This window comes from Dermacentor silvarum, chromosome 7, assembly GCF_013339745.2.
Source record: "Dermacentor silvarum isolate Dsil-2018 chromosome 7, BIME_Dsil_1.4, whole genome shotgun sequence".
Lineage (NCBI taxonomy): Eukaryota > Metazoa > Arthropoda > Arachnida > Ixodida > Ixodidae > Dermacentor > Dermacentor silvarum.
In genome coordinates, this window is record NC_051160.1 from 160615450 (window position 1) to 160634194 (window position 18745).

At 47.1% G+C, this 18745-nt stretch overlaps 1 protein-coding gene across 6 annotated transcripts in view; it reads right to left on the reverse strand.

The window, feature by feature from the left end:
• Positions 1-18745, reverse strand: part of LOC119458625 (Kv channel-interacting protein 4-like) — a 465522-nt gene that overhangs the window by 21474 nt on the left and 425303 nt on the right. For all 6 annotated transcript variants that reach the window (XM_049671321.1, XM_049671322.1, XM_037720471.2 and 3 more), the window contains 3 exons: positions 17710-17779; positions 13520-13590; positions 9125-9337 (listed from right to left, as the gene is read on the reverse strand). In XM_049671321.1, the coding sequence (XP_049527278.1) occupies positions 9125-9337; positions 13520-13590; positions 17710-17779 (354 nt within the window). The remainder of the gene's footprint in view (positions 1-9124; positions 9338-13519; positions 13591-17709; positions 17780-18745) is intronic.

The window sequence follows — 18745 nt, forward strand, 5'->3', positions numbered from 1 at the left end:
CCACGCCAACTTGCTCAAAAGGAGCGTGAAGGGGAATCAACGGCTGCAGAAGAGCTGGGGGGGGGGGGGGGGGGGGGGGGGTTGAAGGTCTTTTCCGCCGTTGGCATTGATCACAACTAGCCACATATTGCTTTGTTGTTTGACGCATGTGAGGCCAGTAAAAGCGCTCTTGCACACGCTGTAGCGTACGGGCAAATCCAAGATTACCTTATGTTGGTTCATCATGCGTGGCATGAAACACAGCACTATGGAGACTCTCCGGAGCACAGGAAGAAAGTGGGTGCCACTTGCAGAGGGGTTGCCTTTATACAACAAGCTGTCACGTATGGAAAAACCACCACTCGCTTTTGGATTCAGGGCCATCACGAAAAGTGGTGCCAGACTGACGTCGTTGCGTTGATCCTCCTGGAAGACGGTCGCGTCCGAAAATTCAGGTGCAATAGCGGCCAGACAGTCATCGAAAGTGTCCTTCTTCAGAGTTTGCCGTTGGCAGTCGTAAGCGGGAAAGACAGTCGGCGTGAGCATGACGGCGGCCGCTTCTGTATTTCACTACTAAGTCGTACTATTGCAGTCATAAGGCTCACCATGCTAGATGACCAAACGGATCCTCGAAGGCTGGCCAGCGAGCATAATGAATGGTGACCAGTGACTATGCTGAATGGACGACGATAGATGTAACAGCGAAATTTCTGAACAGCAAAAACAGCTGCAAGGCATTCCTGCTCTGTGACTGTGTAGTTTCGCACAGCATTGCTTAAGCAACGACTGGCATAGGGAAGAGCGCGTTCGGCGTCGTTTCGCCGTTAAACAAGCACTGCTGCAATGCTATTTCGCTGGCGTCAGTATGAATTTCAGTAGAGGAACACGGATTAAAATGACGCAGGATGGGGTCTGACGTAAGTAAGAACTTAAGTTGAGGGAACGATGACTCGCATTCTGGTGTCCAGTCAAACGATACATTCTTTTGCAACAGCCGCGTCTACGGGTGCGCAACGTCGGCGAATTTCGGGACAAAACGACGGAAATAAGAACAGTGTCCCAGGAAACTGCGCAGTTCCCGCGCTGACTGCGGAGGCTTCAAGGCACTGACTACTTCAATCTTGCGGGGGTCAGGTCTGACTCCATCTCAGGACCAATGTCTGTCGCTCCCACACCCTACGCTTTGCAGAGTGGGAATCAAATCTGCTTTCTCCATGCAGTTCAGAACCAGGCTAAGGCGCTTGTTATGCCCTTCAAAAGTGCGGCCGAAAATAACATCATCCAGGACGCAAAGACAGACTTCCCACTTTAGTCCGCGGAGAATTGCGTCCATGAATCTCTCGAACGTGGCGGGCGCATTACAGAGCCCAAATGGCCAAACATTAAATTCAAATAAACCGTCCGGTGTAACAAAGGCACTCTTCTTATTGTCGACGGGATCCACAGGTATCTGCCAATAGCCTGAGCGTAGATCGAGGGACGAAAAGTAGGAGGCAGAATGTAGGCAGTCAATTACGTCCTCAATTCAAGGGAGCGGTTACGCATCCTTCTTGGTAATCGAATTTAATCGCCTATATATTCAACACAAAATCTCCACGAGCCATATATTTTTTTTTCACCAGGATGACAGGTGCGGCCCACGGGCTTGATGATTCTTGAGTGTCATTTTTCCTCAGAATCTCTTGCACCTGGTCAGCAATAATCTTGCGCTCTGATGAAGACACTCGGTGGGGCTTCTGCCGAAGAGGATGTGCCGATACTGTGTCAATGCGATGACGAGCACGCGAGGATGGGATAGTTGTACGGAGCTCATATTGAGAGAAGTCCAACACGGAAGCATACCGGAACGGCCGTTGCACTAAGGTGTCCCGTTCACGTGAAGACAAAGACTTGCTGACTATGCGTAGAATTTTCTGCTCGTAAGGGCAGGCGGCTCGTGCTTCAGTGGAATCCTCGACCCTGACGACCATCGATGAACTGCACGTGACTTAGTCGAAGACAGCAATCTTCATGTGTTCGGGAATACGCACAGGGACGGCAGAACAATTTAACGCCCACAAAAACGTGCTACCATTGTTCACAGATAGGGTACTATTAGGTACCAGTAGGTTTTTCTTCCCACAATAATCGTCAAAGGGTTGTACCATGGCGTCAAATGAAGCGTCCGTACAAGATGCGATGACAGATACCGGTACTAAAGACCACGGAGGCAGCGTCAGTCCCTCAGCAACGGCAAATGTCTTTTGTCCAGCGGGTTGTTGACCCACGAGGTCTGATAATAAGGGATCCTGATGGGTATCGACTCCAGGTTTTCCGCTATTTATCGAAAGCTCGCCGGCACCACAATTGACTGAAACCCCGCAGATCTCCAGCAAGTCAATTCCCAATATAACATCGTGAGTGCAGCGTTCCAAAATCACAAACTCAGTTAAATAACATTTGTCTGCCAATAACACATTCACAGCACAAACAGGCAAGGGGACGCAATATTTCACCGCTTACTCCGCGGAATTTAGCATGGGTGTAGAGGCAAAACATCACTTTGCGTCAAAGCCGGTTCTTGAAAGAAAGGCTCATAACTGATCTCATAGCCCCGGTGTGCACCAAGGCCATTGTGCATATACCATCAATTATCACTTCCCCTTTGTTTCTCAGCATTATAACCGGTGCAGGTATCTGTGTCGTGTCGAGTCTGGCGACCTCACCTCCATCGGCCGCGCAGTCTAGTTTCCCGATGGTGGTGGTGAGAATGAACGTCGCCTCGGTGAAGGAGAGCGACGTTGTAGTGAAGACGGTGGAGTGAAACTGCGGTCTGAAACGGGCGAGTCGTTGCGTTGATTCAGTCGTGGACTGTTGATGGGAAAGGTCGTCGACGAAGTGAAGAAGCGTGGAGGCCAGGAATTGTCGAAGTTACGACGTTCGGTGCTATAGCACGTTGGCTGTGACTCGTACCACCTCGGTGCCCAACGACGTTGCCGGCAGAATCGAGAGATGTGTCCTGTGACACCGCAGGTATAACGCACGAGAGGCGATCGCGGCTAATGTTCGGGTAGGATGGGTATGTCCGTGGCTCCGAGTAAGCCGTTGCTGAACAACGGGCTACTCAGCACGCTCGTTGCCGGTTTCCCGGTGGTAGTTCTGTTGCATTCTCATTGGCCTTCTCGAGCGGTACTTAGACTTCTCGAGCGGTACTTGGCCTTCTCGAGCGGTCATTGGCCCTCTCGAGCGACACTCGTTGCAGCGATGGAAAGGGGAGCTGGTGGAGGATTGTACGGGTGTTGACTATCACGGAACTCAGTGTTCAATTCCGTGCAACGACATAGTTCCTCTCTAACAATCTGTCTAATTGTCGTCGTGAGATCGACTGATGCGATGTCGTCTTCAATGCTTGCAACAGTTGTTACGTTTGCTAGCCGGCGAAACTTCGCGGGTATGTGGCGCAGTTTGAGAGCCTCAAAGGTACGGCAATGACGTATTACGTCAGTGACTGAGCTAAGGTTCTCTTTACGAATGAGGAAGTTGTAAACGTCCTCCGCGATTCCCTTCAACAAATGGCCAACTTTGTCCTCCTCTGACATACGAGGATTGGCCGTTCTGCATAGCCTGAGTACGTTTTCCATGTAGATCGTGTACGTCTTGCCCGGAACTTGAGCTCTATGAAGGAGCCTTTGCTCGGCCTGCTTCTTTTTTGTGACAGAACTACCAAAACGCTCCTTGATTTTTTGAACGTGAAACGATCCCACGTTAGAGTTTCCTCGTGGTTATCGAACCACACGAGCGCCGTGTCTATAAGAAAGAAGACTACGTTTGAGAGTCGCGTTACGCTGTCCCAACAATAGCACTTGCTCACCCGTTCGTACTGGTTAAACTATTCTTCGACGTCCTCACCGGGCTTCACTCCGAATGTGCGAGACTCTATCAGATGTTGGCGCTGCCACGGACTAGCCATCCTTTGGGTCGAAGATGCGGCTGGTTCCGTGCGAGTGCTGGCTTCGGTGTGCGACATCTCAAACACCGGAAGTAATGGGTTCAGTCCAGCGATTAGGCGGCTTCGACGCAGATCAGGAGGTTGGAGAAGCGTGTTGTCCGTGTACCGTGGTGGTCGGGGAGTACCCAGCATTATCCACCAAGAACTGTTACGGATGATCAAAGTTTATTTACAGATGAAGACCAGGATAGAGGAGAGGTCGCCACGATGTAGGTCGTTAATATTGTAACGTGGCTGCCATTCAGCTCTTCGTTCTCCTCTTCTTCTATCCCCTCCTATTCGGCACGTTACAATATTTAAGTGCTTGAAGGACTGCGTCATGCGTAAAAAGGCCACGAAAGCTGAGGGATAAAATGATATTACTGGTCGCACATTACAGCGGGCAGCATCTTTTTTTCTGTTTGAATGACAAAGGATCGTGTAGGGCATGGAGGGTGGCGTTCCCGCCCCTCTTCTTAAAGTTCTCCCATCACACCGTCATATACGCCTGTGGTACAAGCTATATGATGGATGGATGGATGAAAATTTATTAGGGTCCTTCAGGGCGTTCGCAGCGGGCCGCTCCCACGTCGGAACAGAGAAGCCGAGTCCTCTCCGCCGCGTCGCGGGCCCATTGGACAGACCATAACTGTTCTTCGAGGTTGGGGCTGCGTAGAACCGCATCCCAGCGTGAAGAAATGTTGATTTAATCATTGCGTAACGCGGGACACCGCCAGAGCAGGTGAGGCAATTCGCTAAGTCATTGCATAGTGCACATGCATTTGTTGTCTGAATTTCAGGTTAAATCTTGTGAAGAAGTAGGGGGTCTGGGTATGCCCCCGTCTGTAGAAGCCTTAGTGTTAAAGCCTGAGGTTTATGCAGTTTACAATGTGAGAGGGGGTAGATCCTCCGAGCGAAGCAAAAGTGATTAGTAATTTCGTTGTACGAGGAAGGAGAGTCCTGATTGTCAGTACCCCCAACGTCACGCTGCGCAGTAGCTACGCGGTTGATGATCCCTCGTGCAGCACTGTGTGCCGACTCATTGAGGTTGGGCAGGGCACCCTCGATCTGTCCCATATGGGCTGGAAACCAGATGACTGTGTGTGGCTTGATCTCCTTGCTTCCTGGTGTCCCTAGGGCCAGCTCGGATATGGTTCCTTTGGCAAATGCCCAAACGGCTGATTTCGAGTCACTGTAGATTGTTGTCCTCTTGTCGTTCAATAAGGCCATCGCTATTTTAGCCTGCTCTGCAATCTCAGACGACGTCGTCCGAAACGAAATTGAATTTGTTACTTATCGTTCATGGTCTACGCTAACCGCAGCGAAGGCCCGTCCGTCGGCGTAGCGCGCTGCGTCTACGGAACTGTTCTCGAAAGCCGGTTCACGAGCCTTTTCCAGGAGGGCCTTCACGCGCGCCCGACGTCTTCCCACGTTGTGTTCCGGATGGATGTTTCGTGAGATCGGGGCTACAGTGATGCAGTCCTGCTGCTCTCGAGGGATGCTGCAGAACTTTGTCTTGACTGCTGTGGGGGAACGCCCAGCTCCTGTAGGATGTGTCTTCCAGCTTGTGTGGTAGATAGGCTGAGGAACTCGGCCCTCTCCTGCGCTTCCGCTATTTCCTCTATATAGCGTGTTATGCATGCCGAGTTGAAGTAAGCGTTCCATGTGTGTGTATATGAGGAAGCCGAGAGCTCTCTTGATTGCCTTCCTGATTAATGCGTTGAGCTATATGACGCCACAGAAAGTGTGTTAGCAGGCATTGACACGTGTACGTGTACTTTATCCTTTTTTTCTGGGACTACATTTCCCCCGCTAACACCTTAAGGTTATCGCTCACCGCAAGACGCGCTTGCATGATTTGAAACTTACTCGAACGTTATCGTTGATTCTATCTGTTGTGTATGTTCTCGCCGAATTCTGTGTAATCAGATTGTATGCACGACAAGAATTGTGTAGTACTTTCTGGAAGGCACGTGGGCACTAGCGATTACGCTGGAACGGTCGACGAGTCAGTTCGACGAGCAATGCCTGCAGCCATCTAACTGCAACAACCCAGGGAACCACCTATCTTCCGCGGAGCTTCATTCGACTACGCAAAAACCTGCCTCGGGACATTCGAAATGGTTTCCATCTTCGACATCTGCAACTCTGATGACAAGCTACGGCATGTGTATACTTCTCCTTTGAAGCCGTAGCGAAGAAATGATTCGAGAGGCAGAAGTCCTCTCTTACAACGGGGAACCAGTTGCACAGAAGCTTCCTCAGGGTTCTCACTAGCGTTGGCGGTAAATCAATGGCCGAAGTTCTACTGGAAGCCCGAGTGCAGACCTAACGAGAACGTTGCCATCTTTACGGAAGAGATTACCCGTTTTTAGGGGCGAAGCACCTTAGGGCCGAGCCTTGTCCCCCCTCCGCCTCGTCGTCGTCGTCGTCGTCCATAGCTCTGGTTTGCACGGAGTCCGCTAGGGTTGCTGCGGTGCACAAGGGCTACATAGGCACCCGTTCCCGACGCGCGCCTCTCTTTCTCTCTTCAGCCTTGGATGATAACGGTCATTCTGATAACGGCACGCCCGCTATGGATGAAAAGGCGAGGTGGCGGCTCAACTGCAAGCGGAGTCAAGGGCTCGCAAAGCTGCCGCAGCACGGCGACGCAGACAACAAGCAGACCCGGTGTCTAGGGCGCGGGATGCTGCAGCAAAAAATTACACCATCTTTCCGTAGGGGAACCATGAGTAGTATGCGAAGCAGCCATGGGGTCGACTCAAGATCCCATTACGCGAGCCCTCGTTGCATCAGTAGCAGCCGAGCTGCCGTTTCGTGGCAGCAGCTCGAGCCCTCTTCTCAACACCGCATATCCACGAGGTAAATGATGATGAGTGGGCGAAGCACCGGGGGATCATTCGGGCAAAACGGCGGAAGCGTTCTCCGGAAGCCGGAAGCGGGCTTCCGGAACCGGAAGCGGAACCGGAATCCGGCTTCTGGAAGCCGGAGCTCGGCGTACATGCGCAGTAGGGGTGTGGACGCCGCACAGCGGAGGAAGGCAGGGAGTGACATAGCCCCGACCATAAGCTGCTTCGCATCTAAAACGGCAACGCCGGCAGGCGGACCCGGAGCTCAGGACTCGCAAAGCTGCAGCAGTACGGCAACGCCGGCAAGCGCACCCGGTGCTGAGGGCTCGCGAAGCTCGCGCTTGAACCGAGCATCGGCACCACCAACCTCAGGTAGAGAACGCTTTCCGCGCTCTCGCCGCCTCTGGGTCCGTTGCCGGCGTCGCCGTGCGGCTGCACTGATCACAAGGCAGTCTTAATGAAGGGAAAACAAAGTCCGCACCTCAATACCATATACGACCAATAAAACAACATTGTATATACTGTACACATGTGTTGTCACTCATTTGCATGTTCGAGTGGGCAATGTATGGGGGATTCACTGTTACCCGAATGATCCCCCGGTGCTTCGCCCACTCATCACCATTCACTTCGTGGATATGCAGTCATTTTTTCCACCACGCCGACCTGGAAATGTCCGAAGAGAAGAAAGTTCGCCCACTCATGCGTGGTGTGAAGCAATAACTCTTGGCCGGAAGTATACGGAACCCGCGGAAGACCATCGAACAGTTTCTCTGTGAAGCCGCCAACATCGGCAAAACACTAAAAATGCGGAATAGGCTACACAACTCCCGCACGCTCACGACAAGCTGCACCGAAGTTCAAGCACTCTGCTCCAACGACCTGCGGGAGACTATGGGAGCAGTTGTGCGCGAGGAACTGCGAAGAATATTTCCAGCATCGCAGCCCCAGGTTGCCTCAAATATTGATACCGTACGGGAAAAAATTCAGCAGACGACAGGAGCGCCAGAATCGCCGCAAGCTCAGCCTGAAGAAATGAGCTACGTAGCCGATGCTAGCCGTGAATCCCTCCTCAGCACCAGCACGAGGGCACGGTAACGACACAGTTTCGTCGCCATCCGCCAACGCCATGGCCAGCCTGACCGTGGCAGTGGCGGAAGCCCGACGGTCAGCCAGGGCAATGCCGCGACGAAGACAGATGTGTGGCGCGTTCCTTACCACCACCAACCCAGCTATCACTGTGGAGAATCCTACCCTGTCTACCGGTGATGCCCAGACTGCGACTTGGGACTACGAGGGCTTGCCGTGAACGCGCCGCGACCACAGCGAGATGAATGACCTCGTGAAATCGCTGACTACATCGCCGCCCCTTAGTGGAGCCCTCGACAACCATCCCATTCGCAGTCACCAGGATGCTACTTGTGGACGCAGTGCCGACCGTACACTGGTCCAATCCTTGGCCGGTCCCGTAGCCCTTACCCAGAAACCTAAAAGCAGGTAGCGATGGAGGTGCGGTTACTGTACGTCGAAATGTCTAGGTTCGTCCGCGCACGACGACACGCCACCATACCGGCGAAGCCTCTAAGCCAAGAATACGCCGACAAAAGAAGACTTCACGACCTGACGTAACATCAATGAGAAATCCCGACGCAGCCGTTATCCGATGCTACGGCCTAACCGCAACGCAAACCGAAGCATAACTGACCTCGTCGTTCTTATGGATGGCCAAAACCTCAATTCTGCTTTCATTCTTATATCTTGCTCTTACAAATATTCTCTGACTTAATATAACTACAAACACTTCAACCTGTATTATCTACTAACCGTTCGCTACACAACCTTTTCATTATTCAAACAACCATTCTCTACAAATCATGAATGCTTCGCATGCGTAGGTGCGTAGAACTTCAGCACCCGACCTATCGTTTCCTATACTTGTCTTTCTAAGTCTGTTTTCCTGTTAGCGCAACCGCGTATTCCGCATACGTAGGCGTCAACTAAAGTTCAGTCTGCCAATGTTTTTTCCAACTTGTTTCTTACCGGAACGATCGTAAGGTGGGTAAAAGATAACGATGAAAAAATGCTAATATATTTGTAAAAAAATAGGTATCTTTTTACTCTGCGCCTCGTCCAGCCTTAGGTGCAGTACTTCAAGCCAACACAGCCAAATGAGTGTTAAAGAAGGTGGAAGAAGGTATTGAAATAGTTGTTGACTTGTTTTGTTGGTGTTTCACGCACGCTACCTATAACGTTTTGGTGAAAACTCTGTGAGTCACCAACTAAGTATTGATGCCTACTTACTATATTGGATCTCTAATGATATAAATACCTGAAAGACCCTGGCTGCATGTTCCCTTGCAGACTGGTCGTCGGCGTGTGGCGCCGCGCAGTGTCCTAGCAGGCTGTACACGGACGAGATGATTTCGAAGATTTCGTCGCGGGTAACCGCACCGTCCTTGTTGATGTCGTACAGATTGAAGGCCCACTGAAGCTTTTCTTGCGGTGACCCGCGCGACAACACTGACAAGCCCATCACGAACTCCTGCGCATGAGAATACAGAGACTGTTACTGAAATGCTGGCCATGACGTGCTTTTATAATAAGGCACCAGTTAATTGGTCGATTGATTGACTCTGACATTCTAAAGCTATACACAGGATGTGAAACACGGTGTAGTTAGGAGTCCTAGTTTAATTTCAATGGAGAACTTAATCATCATGGAGAAACACCTATCCAACTATTCTTATGCCACTACAATACATATAGAACCAAGCTGTTAGTATAATAACATTCAATACATACAGTTCTAATGTTGCATGTCTACTGGAAAGCTTCACAGTCCTCTTTATACATAAATTAGTTCATTTTAACCTTAAAATTATATTGGTCAAGTCTATAAATTATTTAAATTTATCAAATATTTTACTGGGCAATCATCTTGTTACTACTAATTCGACCAGATTTGCCTCTGATGGAAATTTTTCGTTGCCTTCAATGCACTCGAACGATCGAAGGCATGCTACGTATTTTGCAGTGTTATCATTGCAGAATCGCCTCCTCTCACACATTAAACCTTTGTCCTTATTAGTAATCTTCCAAGAGCAGGTGCTACCATTTTTACCAATTTCCAATACTGCGATTTTTTATCTTGTTGCTTCATATCCTAAAGGATTGATGTTTTAATTGTGTTTATTTTTCTTTTCTAATATTTTCACTATCTATTTTCTAACGTACTGCTGTTGTATTCCACATTTATTGCTTATATACCTTCCTGTCAGGGCGTCCCCATGCAGCCTTGTACTTCTAGCCACCGTACTTGTACTCTGGGACCTCCTTCTGTAAACTTATAGATTGTTTTTTCTATTCGTGAAATGAAAAACAGTCGCAGTGTCGCCTCATAGGCGCTGCATTAATTAAGATAGCAAACTCGTAGGCAGCTATACGAAGTAACGGTAGTTTTATTGGCCGTATAAACTTGTAAACATAGGCATACTAACTAACTTAACAAGCATGGCGCCACGCGTGCACAAGCACACTTGAACGCATCTTACTCGATGACCGCGGAAACTCGCTGTCAAACTCGCCTTCGTCCCGCCGCTTGCATCAACGCGAACTAAGCCGCGAAAGCACAGCGCAGGGAAGAACGACTCTGCCCCCGCCGCAGTTGGCTTTCGGGAGCGCGTGGCATAGTACGCAGCCTCCCCTCGCTCCGGAGCGTTGCACGTGACTGGAAGACGTGCGCTTCCTTCCCGCTTCGCTCGCTTGCGTGCGCGACATTCAGCCGCGATCGCCGGCTCACCCTCGCACGCTTTCACTCGCACGTAGACCATACGGCGCGCGGCGACGACTTTATCGCCAGTGGACTTTACATGGAACCTCACGGAGACGGTGACGCCGACGGCAGAAATACGCCTGGAGTGTCCATATCATGGCTATCGCAATAACAAATTCGAGCACCTGCCGTCCTTTTACGAGCACTGAAAGAGCAGTAAAAGAGCAGTTCTTGCATTTTCATCTTATCGGGATGTAGCCGCCATGGGCTTCAATCTAACCAGTGACCTAGTGCTTCGCAGCAATACCCCAACGCCAATGAAGCCGCCTGAGCAGCTCACACAACGTCTGTGTTGCTAATAAACACTGACCTTATAGTGGACAACTAACACTTACAGTTTTGGGCACAACGAGTAAGAAAAATCTGCACTCGCAACGTAACCGTATCAGTTCACCGCAGGCCGTGTAAAGAGACCCTAGTCCCCACGTTATCATTCTACGAGCTAAGCTTTGACTGGGAAGATGTATACCGTGATGATATATGTCATAGAGCTATGGCACATACTAGCATAGCTTACATGCAGCGCGATCTATTCTCATATGGTCGCTGAAAACAGTGGCTGCTTTGCTTTTTTATGATGTACATTGTGTTTTGTGGAACGTGCCATAACTCTGCAACTGCGCATATGGTTAAGGAACACCGCAACTCCAAAGATTAGCCACTCAATATATTGTTGTACGTGCTGAAAAAGAATAAGGGATGGATGTGAGCATATCAAATACCAATGTTTGAAAGACAAAGAAACAACAAAGCGGATCACAACAATATTTTTCTTGTTATTTATTTTTTTAACATCCTAAAACCCTCTTTTGCAGTGGACAGGTCTTATAATATACATAACATCTTATTTCCTGTTGTCCCTTTACAAGACCACCTCTCTTTAAAATTTCGCATTCTTTTGCGAAAACTTGTACGGCAGCATTTTCTTACTATTACAACATTTCCACTAATACACATCTTTACTGATGCCTCATACACGCTGCGCTCAGTCGGAGGAGCATTTGTCACCATCTGCGCAAACTACAATAGTCACTATCCACGGTTGTAGACTGGAATGTGCTACTATAGCGCATATTGTTCACAGACTGCATGTCCCGGTCTTCAATAACATAGTTTATTTTTATACATCGCTTTGCAACACACACATACAGAACCTGCTAATTTGCATATAATTAACCGGACTGAAACCGCATATCTGAAATTGGCAAAAGAATCACAGCCATTCCACTCTTTCAATGTGGGCTACCAGCGGAGCTGTAAAAGAACTACACAAAGATCACCACGTGAGTAACTACGAAAATGTACGTTTATTGACAACGCACAACTCTCCGAACACGCACAATCACTACTACTAGCGGCTCGAGCTCTCGATGTGTCCAAATGGAAACGTGGCAAGCGTTTTAAGATGCTAAATTGCCCACAACAAATTCATAATGGCGTTCTATGCCGCTTGTCGATGCATGCGTCGGAGGCGTAATGGCTTCAATGTCGGGCTTCTGTGCTAGAGGTACTGCGTTCGAAACCTGCCGGTGGATGATCTTAATAATGCGTATTTAGTTATTTATTACACAGTATACTTTGTTGAAAATGTACTAAATTACAAAGTAGAAAAGACCTTTGAAGACCGACGGACGAAATGTAGGCAAATTCATGTATTTACCGTAATTAAAGTCCCGTACCATGATTACCATGCTGGCTGAACCGCCTCAATTGCAGCTCCCATTGACACTGGCGCCAGAGTTCCCTCTATTAATCATTGTATGAAATTCAGTATTGGGTGGTTCCTTAGGTTTCCTCTTGCTACGCCAGGTGTCAGCACATGCCTTACCCGTTAGTTTTGCCTCCTCATACAGGGCGCGGGAGTTTTGAGGCGCGGACATTGAAAAATTTATGGTAGGGTAGGCCATATACAGCTCCACTGTAAAACAAAGCACACAGCCATTCGCGCAGACATCATCACGTTGTACATCTTTTTTTATTACGCACCCCCACACCAGAGTGTATAAGCAAAATATCCTAGCTTACAACTCTGCCGCGACGACTGCAGTCGCTGCTGTTACCCGGCGGTGTTTTTCATATCTTATTCAATCCTTTCAAGTGTTTGGACATCAAAAATACGTTCAAAATATTTCTGAGCAACGCAATGCACTGACACGTAATTGTTATTTCTGTTGGCTGCACTAGTACTTTATACCTTTCTACCTAGAAGGCTCCGTCAGTTTGCCAACAGACAAGGGTTGATTCACACAAGACCGATCGAGTACGCGTGCCCGTTGCGCTAGGGCTAACCGGGTAGCGGTGCACCAAGCGCGAGAATGAGGAGAGCAAAGGTCCCAGGTAACCGACTCATTGAGGGCCTGTGAGCATCTGCCGCGGCGAGGACACACTCAGCGGAAGAGAGCTCGGGTGCAGACGGTGCCCGCGAGCCGCCACTCGGGAGGCCAATCAGGGCGCATCCCGGTGACATTTGCTCGCGCAGTAACTCGGTAGGGAGAAGCATGGTTTGCGCGGCAAATTAACTCCGGGGCGCTAGCCATGTCCGCCATGTTGCCGTTACGGTGGCGGTTCCTGAAGATCGAGCTAAGCACAACGCACTAGCTGGGGGACGAGGCGCGGGAAGGCACCTCGATCCCAAAGAGCCGAATCAGCAATTTTGTCCAATTCAATCTTAACTGCTTACGTGTTCGGGAACAGCGCCTGAAGACATTGTTTTATTATTGAAATTATACTTTCACCAGCCCTCTCTACCCCTCTCCCGTTTCATATTGTATTGTTTACGAGAATTTCTATTCCAGCACGAAACGTTTTCTTCGTTTGGATTTCGAAGAAAAATATTTCTGGGGCACACACTGAATAAACGAAGTTTAATTTAAACAGGAAAACCAGTCTTACCTTGAAGTTAATGGAACCGGCCCTATCCTTGTCCATAGCCTTGAAGACATAGTGCGCGTACAGTGTGGTATCTGAAACCAACCCGAAACCCGAGGAATTATAGTTCTGCAAGTTGGTAATTAGTATTTGGTAATGATAATTCAAGAAAAAAAGCTTCTTCCTGTCGCGTTTTCCCGTTCTTCCAAATCACTGAAAATGAGACGCGTTGGGGCGCGTTCTCTGCTAGGTACGTAATTAGGACATCCTGTGGAATAGTCCACAAGTATAAAATAATTCAGCTATCTTCTCGTTTATTCTCGTATAGCTGGCATATGACGATGTACGAATCAAGGCTTCCCACAGAAATCAATTTTGTGTGTGGCCCTTGATCTACGGACTATTTCTTTATTGACCTTTGTAGGATATATATATATATATATATATATATATATATATATATATATATATATATCACGGCAGTACAGTTGCACTAGCTAAACGCTCGTTTCTAGCGCGTTCACTCTGTGTAACAAAGCCTACCATAGCATTCCGGCTAAGAATTCGAAGTATGCAAATATTTTTCTTACAGAAACGGGAACAATAGCAAGAAGGCTGCAAGGCCTGACAGAAACTCCAGCTCCTGGTGGCGCTCATCAAAGTGATACAGGCTTTGAAATTGGTCAAACATCACACTGAGCACATCATATCTCCTAAAATCACTGTAACACCGCAACGCCACACCAAGTACCATGCTATGTATAACAGAACATCCAAGTAACTACATTTCTGAAAACAGGATTGCCATAATCAGGTCAACAATGTAGCAATGTGAAACATTGTATATATATATTATATATATATATATATATATATATAGACGTGTGTGTGTACAGGGTGTCAAACCATCACGCACCAAGATTTTAAAATATGCGAATGCCACGCAGTTCGACAGGACCAAGGTAATGCTGGTTGTCGTCCCTTGGAGATACTCATATTAATTTTGCATTCCGTGTAAATTATTTAGTACACTAAAATATTAAATAACATAACAAGAGTCCATGAGAAAATTATAGAGCAACATCGAAAACTCCCGATACAGCTTTCTGTTGCTCAATACGGGAGCACTACATAAAAGTGCTTTCCCGAGCTTGAAAGAAACCCGCTAATACACGCAAAGTGCCTCGAGCGGTCAGTCGTGCGTACTGTCAGCCAGTACTGCCGCTTATCTTTCACTGCATACATCTTGCTCTGTCCTATGGCAAGATTTATCTCACCGATTTCATGCTGCGGCCGTTTTTACTACTTCCTCAACCTTTATGACGTTATAATTACGAATATCCCTTACTTTTTTGTATCAGCATTCACAATTCCGCGAATTCATTCTGATTGCTTAGAGCGAGACACTCTGTCGTTTCTTTATTGTGTCCTTTGTTACTCGTAAGTGCTTACCTAATTGCTGCTTCGGTGCCTTATCTCCCTTAATAATTGCTGCTTCTGAAATCATTCTAGTTAGGGTTTCATTTGGTACATCTATGTTAACTTCATCTTCCTGTTTTAAAGCCGCCTATTTGTTTCCGAGCACCAGCGTGAACATTTCTTTTTTTAGCCTTGATTGTGTATAGTAAGCCTATTTGCTCTTGACAAATTTCCTCCTCTTCCCTTGAAATTGAGGACATTTCTAAATCTTACTAACCTATTATCCCTGCACTTTACCCTACCTAGCATTTCTACACACTGCACTATGCCGGCGTCGACACAAAGCAGGAAATGCACTTCATTTCTTGTTTCCCATTAGCAGTTTTTCCGCGTCTACTTCCTGTTTCCGCACTTTCCGAAGAAGGCATTTATTATTCGGAGTCGATTCATTTGCGCGAATACTACCACCACCTCTCGTCTACTACTTCTAAAGTCGATGCCGAAGTTTCCAGTAACCTGTTCTGCTGCCTGATTTCTTCCAAGTTTCGCATTAAAATCGTCCATGACTACAGTATACTAAGGTTGCACCTGTTTCATTGTTTATTCAACATCTTCATAAAACTGCTCTATTTCTTCATCTTTATGACTATGGGTAGCAGCATAGATTTGCACAACCTTTATTCTATATTGTTACACCAAAAAAGGCGTTTATTAATAAGCCAAGTAGAGTGAGTCGCGACGGCCTTGGTCAGCTGAGTGCCGATCGAGATTCAGCTCGCTCGCCGCACGTCGTCTTCTTCCTCCACCCCTCTTGGATACCCCAAATCCTCTTGAGGTGTAAACCCAGAATGCACGTAGGAGTGTCACAATATGTTCCATTTAGCTCTGTTACGACGACTGTCACCCTCGCAATAATGCTGTCGAAGTCATCAGTGTTGCCCACTATGTCTTTATGAATTAGAAATCCAATCCAGTATTCCTTCTTTTCTGGTGATATCTGTAGTAGACGACGTAGCCATTAGTCAGCCCACCTTGAACTTCACCACTTCTAACCACTGCCGTTAAAAAGGAAAGTGTACAATCAGTGCATTCTACCGGTGCTAACATATGGGGAGCAACTTGGAGGTTAACAAAGAAGCTCGAGAACAAGTTAAGGACCGCACAAAGAGCGATGGAACAGGCCTAACGTTAAGAGACCGAAGGAGAGCGCTGTGGATCAGAGAGCAAACGGGGATAGACGATATTCTAGTTGACATTGAGCGGAAGAAACGGAGCTGGGCAGGCCATGTAATGCGTAGGATGGATAACCGGTGGACCATTAGAGTTACAGAATGGATACCAAGAGAAGGGAAGCGCATTCGAGAACGGCAGAAAACTAGGTGGGTTGATGAAGTTAGGAAATTTGCAGGCGCAAGTTGGAATCAACTAGCGCAAGACAGGGGTAATTGGCGATCACAGGGAGAGACCTTCGTCTTGCAGTGGACATAAATATAGACTGATGATGATAATCACTCCTAACCACACAAAGAACAATAATATTCCAGGCAATGCCTGGTAATTCCTCGAAGGGCCCTGCTAGAACACGAAGACTTTTACTCTTCAACAGTTATATAAAGGATATTATAAACATTAGCCGCAACGCAAAGGTTCTCATCTATGCGGATGATACTATTCCATTTTCTGCCGATAATAACTTTTCGGAACTTAATGATCGATGTAACGTAAAAGAAAATAGCTCAAATCACTGGTGCTATAGGTCGTTTAAAATATCTCCTTCATACACAAACTGAGGTGATGACTTACGACTGAATCTTCAACTCACATTTAAATTATTCACTGTTAGTTTGGGGTACCACAACGTTCCATAACCTTGAACGCATTGACTTAATCCAAAAAAGGTATCTCCGACATGTGTATAATTCGTCACACTGACATCCGAGTGCAGCTTTATTGAGTTACTCTAAGTGAATAAAGCGCGCTAACCGTTATAAATGTCGCATTAGTGTCATCTTTAAATTGGTAATTAGAAATAAGACGATCAACTTCAGGAAATTAGCACAACTAAGGAAATATGCATTAGGCGAGCGAACAAGACATGGCGAGGAATGAACAGTAGGGACACCTCGACTTACTCTTGGAAAAGAATGCCTTCACTATACTCTTCCGTCTCTTATTAATGGCTATGTTCTCATTAATTTTAATTTGTTTCCTCTTCGCTCGAAGAACTTAATACTATGTATTTAAATAACATGGCTGAAGTTTATTTAAGTGTACATGTGATGTTTATGTGTACATGTAGTGCATGCGTACATTTGCTGTTTCGTGTATTTTTTGGTGATACCTTTGTGCACTTATCTATGTTAATAAAATTGTATAAGTTTCAGTACTGCCTCCCTGCTAAACATTAGGTTTGTAGACTTTTGAAGCTGCCCTGGCGCAGCTTTTTTGAACACCTCCATCTGTCCTGGAAGATGTGAAAATAAAAAATAGCTCAACTTGAGAGCGTTCTTTTGGTAAACGTTGCCAGGTTCCATTCTAGTGGCAGCCTGATCGGATCCATAGATTCTTAGCAGCCTCTGCCGCGTTGGAGGACTCACTACCTTGTTGAGGTGTTTTGCAGCCGCTGGGGACTGAGGGCGTGTGGCTTTTGCAAGAGTTACATATAAATAACAGCTACCAAAAAGACGCTTTCTATATAATTGTCCTGCAAAACTATTTTTCCACAGTTGTAGAGATACAACAGATCAACTACACTTATCGCAAAAAGTATGCGATGAAGACAGAAGAGCTCTCACCTGCGAGTGGGAAGAACTGGCAGTACATGTCCTTGAAGGTGTTCTCACTCACAAGGCCACTCGGACAGGACTGCAACGTGTTCAGGTGGACATGAAAATATAAGAGCGTATTTACGTTTGCCGATTTTCTTATTGTAGTGCAAAAAAAAAAAACACACGGACGCAGAAGAAGAACAACTACACACAAAGGCGCTAACTTCCAACAAGTTGTTGGAAGTTAGCGCCTGTGTGCCTTCGTTTTTCTACTACGTCCGTGTGTTTTTTTTTTTTTTGCACTACAAGAAGAAAATCTGCAAACACGTTACAACAAGCCCAAATGTCTATACTGATGGTGTATTTACGGATGCATAGCCTACTTGAGGCTGTCAGAGCAAACCAGCCACTTTGACTTTGAACATGATGACCGTATTTTGTCATTACTTGATAGATACTCGTATTAATGAGAATTTGATGGAATCACGAGGACAGCTGAGGAAGGAATGCCAAATTCATACTTATGTTCATTGGTATAATCAGGAGCGCTCAGTACACCGTACTCAGCGAATTAATGATATTAGATGCAGCCATCAAAAACTTGTCGAGCTGCGGTATACTCTTTAGACTAGAGATGCCATGCTTGAGATGCCATGTCCAGAGTCTAGAGATGCTAGTAGAGATGCCAGTCTAGAGATGCCTGTGCTTATCAGGAAGACATACTAAAATAGGGTGTAGAAAGTACAAACTCAAGGCGACAGAAAACCGGGTGCTAATTGGAAACACTGCGATAACGGAAGCACTACAAGGAAAGATGCCGTACCAAGCCCGGCATGTAGTACAAAGCTTCAAACAAATTACTTTAATTATTCGTCCGACACTGCTATTATCTATAAACCAAACATTACTCTTACACTGGCCTCTCCTATCACTGAATTGTTGCTTAAAGAAACCTTTGTAACCATAGGTGATATATTGGGTATAACAATATATTGCTCACGAGCGCAGGTAGAGTAACACCCATAATTGTTGAATATTTGTATCAAGAACGCTTTTGCTGCGA